Here is a 13,160-nt window from a genome sequence, read left to right as displayed (position 1 = left end):
GAGGAGACGGAATGGGTCACGTGCGCTGGCCACGCCTCTCCCCGAGTTCCGCCCCGCCCGCTTCGTTTTTGCAAAGCGGCGAAGAAGCGAAAGAGGGCTTGGAGGCGACCGAAGTGCATGCTGGGAGATGTAGTCCCACCCCTAAGTAGGAGTCTACGCAGGCGACTCTAGGAAGGGGAAACAAAAATAAAAAAATTCCTTCCAGTAGCACCTTAAAGACCAACTAAGTTAGTTCTAGGTATGAGCTCTAGGAAGGGGAGGTTGTGGCCGCCCCCTAGGCTTTGGAACTCCCTGCCTCTTGATACATCAAGCAGGCACTTCCGCTGTTTTGTTTTGAGAGCCTGCTGAAGGCGTGCTTGCTTGCTTAGAAATGCTGGTGTGAATTTTAATCCGTTTCGGTATTTTTTACAATTTGTCAGGCTTTAGCGTATTGTTTCCCCGCCCCCGTTTTTATCTTTTTGTACGCCGCTTGCTTTTTACAATAAAGAAGCGTATAAATGTTGTTAATAATAAAATAAAATATTTATTTATACCTTACCTTTTTCCCTGATGGGAAATATACCGCCACAATGATGCCACCCCTATGCCATTTCTTCCTGGTTTTTTGTACTGTAGCCTTTTTAATCCATGGGTAGGAATAATTGTTGCACCCGAGCAGAGACAAAAGGAGTCAAACAACACCAAGGGGTTAATCCAGAGAAAGAGCCTTTTATTCTGCCATGGGGGGGGGGGGGCAGAAGGCACCTGTGTGATTCAGTTCACAAAAGACAGGCCGCAGCGAAAACATTTTACAAGCAGGTTTTATCCTTTTTTCAAACCCCTTTTTTTCCTCTCCCCCTTCACAGATTCTTACATAGAAATGTCGCTTTTCGTTCTCTGGCTCTGTTCCCGGAAGTATGTTGCAAATCAATGTACCAGGACCAGGTTATCTGGGATCTGGGAAGCGAAAGCTTTTACTGTTCTCAGCTATGGGTTTGTTACAGCGTTTTTGTTACAGAGGACTGCTTAGCTCGCGCTTTTTGTCTTAGAGGAAAATGCAGTTTTCAAAATGCGTACGCCGAGGCCTGGCGGGGGGGGGGGGATTCACAAACAGGTTTTTTCAGGGCTTTCTGGGGTAACCCTAACTGTACCCCTTCAGTACGCTGCCAGATGTTTGGGTTGCTGTTAAGTAGCAATCTGATGGTTTCTATTCATTTACTTGAATAATTGTTTTTATGTGAGCTTCTATATTTGTATGATTCTTGAGTGACTCCTTGGTGGCAGTGGGGTGCAGTGGCTTTTATCCTGGATTTTTCATGTACAATATATTCAAATACTGTAAACATCATAGTGAGATTTACTTTCAGGAAAAGATGATATTCTTGTAAAGAAGCTGGTAAAATGCGGACTTGACTATGCAACCACTCAGTGGATTTGTAACTGGCTGTCTGACCGAACCCAAAGGGTGCTCATCAATGGTTCCTCTTCATCCTGGAGAAGAGTGACTAGTGGGGTGCCACAGGGTTCTTTTCTTGGGCCCGGTCTTATTCAACATCTTTATCAACGACTTGGATGATGGACTCAAGGGCATCCTGATCAAATTTGCAGATGACACCAAACTGGGGGTGGGTGGGGTGGCTAACACCCCAGAGGACAGGATCACACTTCAAAACGACCTTGACAGATTAGAGAACTGGGCCAAAACAAACAAGATGAATTGTAACAGGGAGAAATGTAAAGTATTGCACTTGGGCAAAAAAAATGAGAGGCACAAATACAAGATGGGTGACACCTGGCTTGAGAGCAGTACATGTGAAAAGGATCTAGGAGTCTTGGTTGACCGCAAACTTGACATGAGCCAACAGTGTGACGCGGCAACTAAAAAAGCCAATGCAATTCTGGGCTGCATCAATAGGAGTATAGCATCTAGATCAAGGGAAGTAATAGTGCCACTGTATTCTGCTCTGGTCAGACCTCACCTGGAGTACTGTGTCCAGTTCTGGGCACCACAGTTCAAGAAGGACACTGACAAACTGGAACAGGTCCAGAGGAGGGCAACCAAAATGGTCAAAGGCCTGGAAACGATGCCTTATGAGGAACGGCTAAGGGAGCTGGGCATGTTTAGCCTGGAGAAGAGGAGGTTAAGGGGTGATATGATAGCCATGTTCAAATATATAAAAGGATGTCATATAGAGGAGGGAGAAAGGTTGTTTTCTGCTGCTCCAGAGAAGCGGACACGGAGCAATGGATCCAAACTACAAGAAAGAAGATTCCACCTAAACATTAGGAAGAACTTCCTGACAGTAAGAGCTGTTCGACAGTGGAATTTGCTGCCAAGGAGTGTGGTGGAGTCTCCTTCTTTGGAGGTCTTTAAGCAGAGGCTTGACAACCATATGTCAGGAGTGCTCTGATGGTGTTTCCTGCTTGGCAGGGGGTTGGACTTGATGGCCCTTGTGGTCTCTTCCAACTCTATGATTCTATGATTCTATGTAGTAGGATGGGCTTCTAAGTGCACTGCAGACAATCCTAGCTTTGGAGAGTAGGTTCTTCTGCACCGGAGTCTGAAAGGCCTGAATTTACCGTAAGTGTCAAGATAGATCACAGGCCTTATTAAGTGTAGTACTTTGTTCTGAGCTTCAACATACTTAATAATTCTGTGCCTTTTACCCTGCATCTTACAGTTTTATCAAGTTTCCATTAATTCAAATGGCTACATTAAGGGAAAATTAAATTAAACCAAAGCATGAATAATTCGAGCTGGAGCCCCTGTACAATTCTAATGAGCAGTACATTTTTCATAATATCCTAACTAGACTAAAGGATGTCGAGAGACAAAATATTATGGCAGCTGTAAACAAAATTTGCTCCCCCACATTCTATGATTTAAATATCTTAGATAGTAGAGCCAATTACGTCACTAAATTAATAATCCCAGCCCAACGTAGGGCTTTTATGCTGGCCCGTTTAAATGTTTTTCCCTCAGCATTTGTCAGGGGAAGATATCAAAACGTTCCTAGAAACAAGAGATTCTGCAGATGCTCTATGAATGTCCCGGACACTGTAGAGCATATTCTCCTTCATTGCCCATTGCACAGTACGCTCCGTCAACGCGTGCTGTCCCCTCTTTCGGGTGGTCTGGAACCCCAGCAAGGTAAATGTGTGGGACTTTACCTATCCGACGCTGACCAAAGGGTAACGGCGGGGGTAGCTGAGTTTTTGGCAGCAGTCCTCCAAGGAGCAGGTTAACAAGGAAAACCACTGATTTTATATGTATATATATATATATGTATGTAGTCATCTGCTGCCTTTTTTATATACATTTCAAGGTTTTTATATGTTATTTTCTCTTTTATGGTTTTATTTGCATAATGCCTAATAAAGGTTTGAATTGGAATTGGAATTGGATAATTCTGCCCTCCTTTTTTATGAGATAATCAAAATAGCCTCTGGGTGGAAACAGAACTATTCTAATATTAAAGTAGTCAAATTTTAATCGTATGCAAATGTATGCAAAAAGGAAAGAAAAACAGCAGCTGCGGTTTGTGAAGAACGTGCTACTGCTGCTACCAGTTTGTAACAAAATGTTGACAATGGGCCAAGTCTACCCAAAAAAGGCAGTTGCATCAACTAGACTTAATTAAAAACTATACTCTCAATATTACTTCTCATGCCAGTCCTGTCATAAAAGGATGCATGTGTCCACACTGTCACCCATCTCTGAAGTTGTGAATGCTAATCAACAAACAAATTCTGAGATTCTTGCTTATGAGCAAAGGTTAGTTTCATGATGGTAGTTTCAGTAACGGATCCTAGGCATAGTACTGTATTAATACTATTGCTGTTTATGAACCTCCTATGAAGCATTTCACAATACAGTCAAACCTCGGTTGCTGAACGTAATCTGTTCCAGAAGCCCATTCGGCTTCCAAAATGTTCGACAACTGAGGCGCAGCTTCTGATTGGTTGCAGGAGCTTCCTGCACTCAAGTGGAAGCTGTGTCGGATGTTCGGCTTCCGAAAAACGTTCGAAAACTGGAGCATTTACTTCTGGGTTTTTGGTGTTCGGAAACCGAAATGTTCCGAAACGGAGGCATTCAGGAGCCAAGGTTTGACTGTGTCACATGTAAAACTGCATGTATACACACAGACACACACAATTTCAAATCCAAGGCTGACACCGAGATAAAGATCTGACCTTCGCAGGTTTGGTGAAAGAGAAAAGGCACTGAAAAGACAAGAGAGGCAGCGCCTGATATGCAGGAACAGGAAGGAGTTCCAAAGCAGAGGGGCCACCACAGTAAAGGTCCAATTCCAACATTGTACGGAATGGACCTCTTGATGAGAAGGTCCATCTGCAGTGGGCCCTTTCTTTGCTAAGTACAGTGATACGTTGGGTATATAAAAGGCGAGATGTTCTTTTAGCTGTCCTGGTCCCAACTCATGTAAGACTTCATGCACCAGTACTAGCACTGTGAGCTGAACCCAGTAGCCAACTGGCAGCATGTACAATTCTTTTAGCAGTACCATAACATAGCATAGTAGCCAAGCTGCCACATTTCACACTACCTGCAGTTTCCAGGTGAATTATTGCAGTAATCTCAAAGTCACCAGCGCTTGAACGACATTGGGCAGACTATCACAGTCCAGAATTGGTAGTAACACTCTTACCAGCTGAATTCTGTTTCCTAAGGATACTTCTTCCAGCCCTTATCTGTCAAAACGTCTGTCACCAGGCAGACAGTGTTGTTGCTTGACCTTCTGAAACCCTTGGAGTAAGGACAAGACCTCTCTCTTTTTATCCGTGATGCTGCTTTCGGTGTGGTGTGGTGGTTAAGAGTGGTGACTCGTAATCTGGTGAACCGGGTTCGCGTCTCCGCTCCTCCACATGCAGCTGCTGGATGACCTTAGGCCAGTCACACTTCTCTGAAGTCTCTCAGCCCCACTCACCTCACAGAGTGTTTGTTGTGGGGGAGGAAGGGAAAGGAGAATGTTAGCCGCTTTGAGACTCCTTCGGGTAGTGATAAAGCGGGATATCAAATCCAAACTCTTCTCTTCTTCTTCGGTGTTGTTCTGTTGCTTATTTGACTCTCTTGGATCGTATGCTTGAATTGTGGCTACCTTGGAGCGCTTGTGGCACAAAAGGTGGGATATGCAAGCTTTAATAAATACCATGTTTTGGAATTGCAGCCCAAGTATCCTGATCGTGGTCTGAATGGGGATTTAAATGAGACCTGCAAGTGCTACTCCAGGCACTGGGAAAGCTCAGGCCTTCCTTTCATTTCCACACAGGCCTTTGATTTCTCCCCTTCCCTCTGGTTGTTACATGGATCCGATATGAGCTCACTTCATGGAAGAACGTTTTGTTGAAAGGGTTCCCACTTCACAATCTGAGTTTACAGATGCTTCAGAGGTCCAGTTGCCACCTTCAGAGGCTGATTAAACACACACATACGCCCCCCCCCCAAAGCCCACCTCCTTCTCCAGTATGGAAGCTGTGTGGAATTATGTTAGAACATCTTTGACTTGCTGTAATGGTTTCTAAGGGGTTGCTCGTGCGTAAGCAGGTGCCTATCTCCCTGGCTTGGTGCAAACACCTGGCTGGGCTGCCAAAGTGAACCTCATCTGTCCTGACCGCCACTCGCCCGTGGCTGACTCAGTCGCTGGCAGAATCCGTCAGTGGGCATTTCTTAAACTTCTTCCAGCAAAGAAGCTCTTTGACGCCTAGTCTCCGCCTACCCTCTCTGCGCGAAAGCCTTCTGCGCAGGGAGGGCGTGGGCAACGGAGGACCCCTACTCTCCCCACTGGTCCCAGGCAAGGAGTCATGGGACCGACTCGCCACTTCCCCCATCTGCCCCCCTTCTCCACTGGTGCTACGCTGATTCTCTTCCCCAGAAGATGGGCTGCTTCTCTCGATCTCTGGACGCTCTCTGGAATCCCTCTGGCTTTTGTGCTCTCCCTCCAGTATTGATGGCAGTTCCCTGACACTTGCGATTACGTATACTCTGAAGACCTTCTCATTCCTTCCTGGGTCTCAGAGTTCCATTTTACTCAACCCCTGTATGAGACCAAACACTTGCAATTCTAACTTGGGCTATACTATGCATGTGACAAGTTATCAAACTCTCACAATACTATTTTGCCTGCCACCTCTCAACTCCTATTAGAAGGGCCTACTGAACTGTCATTTGTGCTTACAGCAAATCAAATAAATACAGGTTGAAAGAATTCTCCAGCCAGAGCTGTGTAATTTAGTCCCAATACTGACCCTCATAACCTTTTCAGTAACCTAAATTGAGGGCTTAATTTGGTTGCATAAAAGAAACAACTTTTACTTTACCAAAAGAGAAAGGAAGGTCTTTACTTGCAGAACTTAAGACTGCAATTTCTGAACTTACTGACTCGTGCAAAAACTGAATACACTATTACCTCCTTACTGGGCATAGGGCTTCAAATCCTCATCTCCTTAATACCCAACACAGGGAGTGAAATACAGATTCGAGTACCTCCTTTCCACTTCAGTCTGCTGAGAAATTTCTACACACTACAGAGAAATCTGGAACATGTTCTAAAACCCCCTCTCAAGTCCATGCCCAGGACTATTCTAGCATTGCTATTATTTCACATAACTCAAATACAGGCTCCGGAACAGACCTAACACCCTCTTAGATAACTCTGCATTGTGGAGAAAATCAGCAACAGTGAACATACTGTTTCTCTGCTGATGCCAACCTTACCTATTAGAACAGGGATGGGAAACCTATGTTGCTCCAGATGTTGTTGGACCAGGGCTCCCATCACCTCTACCAAACATGGCCAATGGTCAGGTATGATGGGAATTTCAGTCCAACAACGTATGGCAGGCCAAAGGTTAGTCAACCCTGATTTATGGATTCAGGGCCGAATTAGGATTTGGGCCCATGTCTGCCAGGCTCAAGACCCATATGGCCTTTTGCAGGAGCCACTTAAGGAGAAGTCATCTAAAGCCCATCTTGCCTGCCCCTTGCCGCCCCCAGTAATATAACTATTTCAGTTTTTATTTTTATGGTGCATTGTAGTTGCAATGCGACTCTTTGGTTCTCTTGACGTGTGTCATTAAGTCCCTGATCTCCCATTCACACAACTCTAAGAAGGGCAAAACTAGATCCACGAACATAGGAAACATGTCTTAATAAGAATGCCAGCCTTCAGTTGTAAAAGCAAAACCTTTAGATTTTATTTAGAGTAATTCTGAATCCAATGTCAATGTTGCCAACCAAAACACAGCAGTTTGCACACAGATGTATTTTTAATATTGTTATTATTTTAAGAAAAACATTCTTTTTCCACCTTCAGAAATAAGGGCAAATTGCCTGGTCTTAATTAATGGCAGGGAATACGATTATATTTCCCATATCAGGGCTACCTCACACAAAGTTTGCTTTATTGTATCTGCAAAATCAGGAGGAATGCCAAACAACGCATAGTTTTGCAGGGATGGTTTGAGAAAAAGTGAGTGAACAGCTATTAATATTAATTATTAGTGTCTTGAGTATTTACAGTGCTGTTCTCTTCAGCTATAATACATAACTCATCTAGCTTTTTAAAGACAAGTGTATAAGAAGTTGTGTGGAAGTTGAGTTCCAGGAAGTTCTTTGAAACAAGTCACAATTTTGACAGTTACACAGCAGTGTAAAAAACTGGAGCCTAAAATGCTAACACCATAAACTGCACTGCATTGGAAAAGGTTCTCCTGTACTGAGAAAGTCAAGCAGAGCAAGACAACATGTTAAATCTTTTCCAGCTACAAAGAAAATAGTATCCTAAATTTTCCTAGGTGTCTGCCTGTGTGTATGCCGGTTCCAAGTTTCCTTTCAGAAAAAAAAGTGCAATTAAATTTCCAAGTGGGAACACCATCATCAGCTCATTTTCTTAAAGCCACCACGATCCCACAGCATAAGCTTACTTAATCAGTCTTTTTCTCTGAAACCCCTGGTGGATCACTTTCAGCAAATCCATTTGCGATGCCGTTGCTTTCAGTCTGAAACACACACAGAGAGAAAATACATTTAAATATTTGTTCAGAGGGACGCGGGTGGCGAGGGTCTAAAACCATTGAGCCTAGGGCTTGCCGATCAGAAGGTCGGCGGTTCGAATCCCCGCGACGGGGTGAGCTCCTGTTGCTCGCTCCCTGCTCCTGCCAACCTAGCAGTTTGAGAGCACATCAAAGTGCAAGTAGATAAATAGGTACCACCCTGGCAGGAAGGTAAACGGCGTTTCTGTGCGCTGCTCTGGTTTCCCCAGAAGCGGCTTAGTCATGCTGGCCACAAGACCCAGAAAAACTGTCTGCGGACAAACATCGGCTTCCTCAGCCAGTAAACCAAGATGAGTGCCGCAACCCCAGAGTCATACGCGACTGGACTTAACTGTCAGGGGTCCTTTACCAGTTTACCTGTCCCTTCATGGCCTAGGACCCTTGTACCTACGGGACAGCCTCTCCTGGTATGCCCCACGGAGAGCCTCAAGGTCCATAAATAGCAACACTCTAGTGGTCCCGGGCCCTAAGAAAGTTTGATTAGCTTCAACCAGAGCCAGGGCCTTTTCAACTCTGGCTCCGGCCTGGTGGAACGCTCTGTCTCATGAGACCAGGGCCTTGCAGGATCTGATTTCTTTCCGCAGAACCTGTAAGACAGAGTTGTTCTGCCTGGCCTTTGGCTTGGCGCCAATTTGATTCCCTCCCTCCCTCTCTCTCTCCCCCCCCCCTTTTCCTTCTCCTCCTGCGATGAGGCTGCATTTTAATATTTTAATGTTTCAATATTTTAATGTTTCAATATTTTAATCTTGTTTTTAAGTTGTATCCATTCAACTTGTTTTTATTATTGCTTGTTAGCCACCCTGAGCCCGGCCTTGGCTGGGGAGGGCGGGGTATAAATAAAAAATTATTATTATTATTAAAACATTAAAACCTTTGAGGCAACAAGTTTTAAATTTTGACTGAGTCAACAAGTTTTAACTTCAAAATGAATAGTATATTTACTTCCCATTACTATTCTGGGACACAGAAGTTCCCTCTAGGGAATGCATGGCTACAGCTGTGGTATAGAAAACAGATCAGCAGCTGTTTCTGCTGTACGATCTAGAATGAGGCATCCTAGAAACTGGTGTCCTAGAAATGTTTCAGCTAGCAGAACCACATGATCAACTTGTCCTTCATATGGCGTACACAAACAACACACATACAGAGTTTTGCCAGTGCTTACTTTAGAATCATCCATGGAGTCGTACAACTCACGCCTATTTTCAGTGCTGCCTTTTTGGTCTTTCTTTGCTGCTTCCTGCACTGCTCTCTTTGGCCAAATGCGCTTGATGAAAGGTGAGATGATGGGATAAAGATACGGCTCAAGGAACCTTTTATAGACCCACAGCAGAACAGGAATGACTATACAGGGAATGCACACCATTGTTCTTTTCAGGTCCTGCGGCAGAAACGTCCTGGAAGGCTTAAACACAGCAGGAAAAATAATTAGCAAATGGGGAACATATTCCGTGGCTCCTGCACCTTGCGAGGAGCTTAAAACTCCAGTCCTGTGCACATTCAGTCCTGTGCACACTCAACTCAGTGGGACATACTTCCAAGCAAACAAACAAAGCACAGAACTGCACAATCAACACAATTTGGCATGGAACGACGAGTCTGTAAATACTGCATTCTCCTTTCCCGGCAGTTCGGTTTTGTTAGCAGGCAGTAAAGAATGGTGGGAAACAAATAGGAAAGCAAAGCACGGGGCTTTTTCTTCGTATGAAAATAAGTGGATCTGGGAATGTGTGCAAATTAATATATATGCTGTACCAATTTGACAGTGTAAATCTAATTCAGAACAGTACCTTGAACAGTCCTTCAAGTTACATGTCAGTCTCAGTTTAGATAGGAAAACAGTTACAGCCTTAAATGACAAAAGCAGCCGGGACACTAGAAATTTTGGAAGTTATCAGTTCATAAAGCAATTCTGAAAAATCCAGGTACTGCAAAATGAGCAGCAACACACCAAAACCTCTCTCTGCCTACTATTCTTAACAGACAATCAGCAAGAACGGGTGTGAGTGCGGCTACATAAGCTATACCAACACTCCCAGATACCATAAAGTTTCATTTTTCTAAGCAATTGGCCCTAGTATTGCAATGTGGTGCTCTCAGGGGTGAGGTGGAGAGAAGGAGGAAGGGTCTACTGGGGAAAATGGTGCAAATGATTAGCTAACCAAAAAGAAAGCTTTGATGGATCTATGCAATGATGTCACTTAGATGTCCACTGGACCAGTTGCAGAACTGGATCAGGTAGACTGCCAAAATGAGAAGGACTCGGATTAAGCACAGTCTATCCATCTCATGGGATTTTAAACAGGATTTCCTGCTCAGTAGACTCAGGGAAATTTCAGAACTTGTTACTGTGAAAGCAAACTTTTCAGGACAAATTAAATGAGGAGTTAGCAGGAAAAGGTCTGAGAGAAGGCACAGCAAGTAGTTGGCTCATCTAGGGGGCAGCTTACCATTAAGTTGTCTCATAGAGCTGGCAACTCCAAACCAATAGTCTAAATTACAATAATATATTATTGATAAAGCAAAAATATTGTTCCTAGAGTGAAGCAAACAGGTGTTGCTCTCCAAATGGACCAAGAAGCTGGATTCTGGGAGACCCTCTGCCCTTTTGGGTTAAGTGTTCACTACTTTACACTTTTTTACCAATCAGAGTTTTCCAGAAGGAAAAAGCCCAGCAGCAATCTAGATTTGGTGTGCTTCCTCCCACAAATGTTCTTCCTAAACCCCCACCCTACCTCAGTAGGCTTGATCTGCCCACAGGTTTTCGCTAATGATACAAAAATCACACATTTTATAAATCCCATCAAATTAAATGGGGCTTACTCCCAGGTAAGTGAGGTTAGGATTTTGCTGTTGCAAAATACTAGAACATATTTGCTTTATTTAGTTAAGAAGAATGACCTTCAATGCATGTTGTTTGTTCTAAATTAAGTCCCAATTTGTTCAAAGGGACTCGCTTTCAAATAGGGTACTGACACTGTGGCCTGAATTAGTGAACCTATCCATAAACAGACAAATCAGCCAAGAACATACCTACTACGTTTATAATTCAAAGCTTAAACAAACACAAAGGTACAGCTTTTAATTTAGTGGAGGCAGAAGACCCTGAAGTTAGTTTACAGGACTGGGGACAGATCTGCCAAAACACACAAATGACAATTTTTAAAATCATCGGTTTCTCTTAGCACTATTTGTCTGCTTGCATAAAAACGAAAACATGCCAAGTCCTATGGTTTAAAGCCCAGAGGATGCAGTTATTGGACAGTACTCAGATACTGCAAATAAACACATTTTTCCCTACCTGCACATTCTTTTAATGCTGAAAACGTTCTTCTTTTGACAAGCCTACCCAGATACTTAGACAGCTGAGTTGATTTTTTTAAATGTTTCGGTGTTTTAACCTTTGTCTTTCAAAGGAGGTCTGCGAATTTCCCCTGGATTTTTCTTGTTTTACCTTTTTCGCAAGCCATTTGGAGCTGTGGTTGTTCTGGTTTTTCAAGCAAGCGACGCATTGTACAGTATATGAACACAAAATCAATCAATTAAGTATTTTCACAGAAAGGGGTCGTTTAAAAACACTTGCGCTGCATTTTTCTTAACGCTGTTTTCTTTTATTAAATAAAAAATAGAAAGCCTGTCCTTAAAGAGAGAGAGGAAACTCACGCGATTGAAAGCAACCAATTAAAAATCAATAAGTGAATTAGCATATGCAAATGAGCCACTTGTTTTCGATCTAAGAAAACGGGGACGTTTAAGGGAGGAGAAGGAAGCAAGGAGAGAAAGGCAGGAAAGGGAAAAACCAGCGGCCGCCTCCTCCCCGCTTTGCCCGCCCGCGAGAGCCGCGTCCAGCGCCGACATCGAACCGACCTACCTGCGCGGATCTCCAACGTCCAACTGAGTGCCGGCCGAGGGAGCTCTTCACTTCCGGAAAAGGAACGCGACGTCACTCCGCAAGCTCCAATGGGAAAGCACGTGGCGCGCTGACGTCGCACGCTCCCTCCTTACGTTCCACCGAGGGGGCCATGACACTAGAGGCAGAGCGAGGTGTGACCGAAGTCCTATTTCTCCGCGAAGCCCCGCCCCTCCCTCTCCTTATACAGTGGTACCTCAAGTTAAGTACTTAATTCGTTCCGGAGGTCCATACTTAATCTGAAACTGTTCTTAACTTGAAGCACCACTTTACCTAATGGGGCCTCCTGCTGCTGCTGCGCCGCCGGAGCATGATTTCTGTTCTCATCCTAAAGCAAAGTTCTTAACCTGAAGCAATATTTCGGGGTTAGCGGAGTCTGTAACCTGAAGCGTCTGTAACCTGAAGCATATGTAACCCGAGGTACCACTGTATTGCTGGTTGGATTACTACTGCAACGCACTCTGTGGACCTGGAAAGCCTGGCTTTGTTGTTGTTTAGTCGTTTAGTCGTGTCCGACTCTTCGTGACTCCATGGACCAGAGCACGCCAGGCACTCCTGTCTTCCACTGCCTCCCGCAGTTTGGTCAAACTCATGCTGGTAGCTTCGAGAACACTGTCCAACCATCTCGTCCTCTGTTGTCCCCTTCTCCTTGTGCCCTCCATCTTTCCCAACATCAGGGTCTTTTCCAGGGAATCTTCTCTTCTCATGAGATGGCCAAAGTACTGGAGCCTCAGCTTCAGGATCTGTCCTTCCAGTGAGCACTCAGGGCTGATTTCCTTAAGAATGGAGAGGTTAGATCTTCTTGCAGTCCATGGGACTCTCAAGAGTCTCCTCCAGCACCATAATTCAAAAGCATCAATTCTTCAGCGATCAGCCTTCTTTATGGTCCAGCTCTCACTTCCATACATCACTAGTGGGAAAACCATAGCTTTAACTACAGTATATGGCAAGGTGATGTCTCTGCTCCCCACCCCACCCTTCATGGATCACTGCCTTGCCGTGGTGAAGGGGCTTGAATAACTCAGAAAAGCTATGAGCTATGCCTTGCAGGGCCACCCAAGATGGACAGGTTATAGTGGAGAGTTTTGACCAAACATGATCCACCTGGAGCAGGAACTGGCAAGCCACTCCAGTATCCCTGCCAAGAAAACTCCATGGACAAAGCCTGGCTGCAGCACATCATGGGTTCGCTCGTTGTATT

The 13,160-nt window shown here is 44.5% G+C and overlaps 1 protein-coding gene across 1 annotated transcript; it reads right to left on the bottom strand.

Moving 5' to 3' along the window:
• Window positions 1–7,471: 7,471 nt before the first annotated feature.
• On the bottom strand, window positions 7,472–12,006 carry LOC309352580 (UPF0729 protein C18orf32 homolog). The gene is made up of 3 exons (XM_081881134.1): window positions 11,921–12,006; window positions 9,215–9,454; window positions 7,472–7,995 (listed from the first exon to the last, which is right to left on the bottom strand). Exons 2-3 carry the CDS (start codon window positions 9,413–9,415, stop codon window positions 7,921–7,923), a joined length of 276 nt encoding a protein of 91 aa, XP_081737260.1. The 5' UTR covers window positions 9,416–9,454; window positions 11,921–12,006; the 3' UTR covers window positions 7,472–7,920.
• Between the last annotated feature and the right edge of the window lie 1,154 nt (window positions 12,007–13,160).

Source organism: Podarcis erhardii (genome assembly GCF_964252035.2).
Source record: "Podarcis erhardii genome assembly, chromosome: 11".
Lineage (NCBI taxonomy): Eukaryota > Metazoa > Chordata > Lepidosauria > Squamata > Lacertidae > Podarcis > Podarcis erhardii.
The sequence above is the reverse complement of the archived record's forward strand: the minus strand, read 5'-3'. Positions and strand labels throughout refer to the sequence as shown.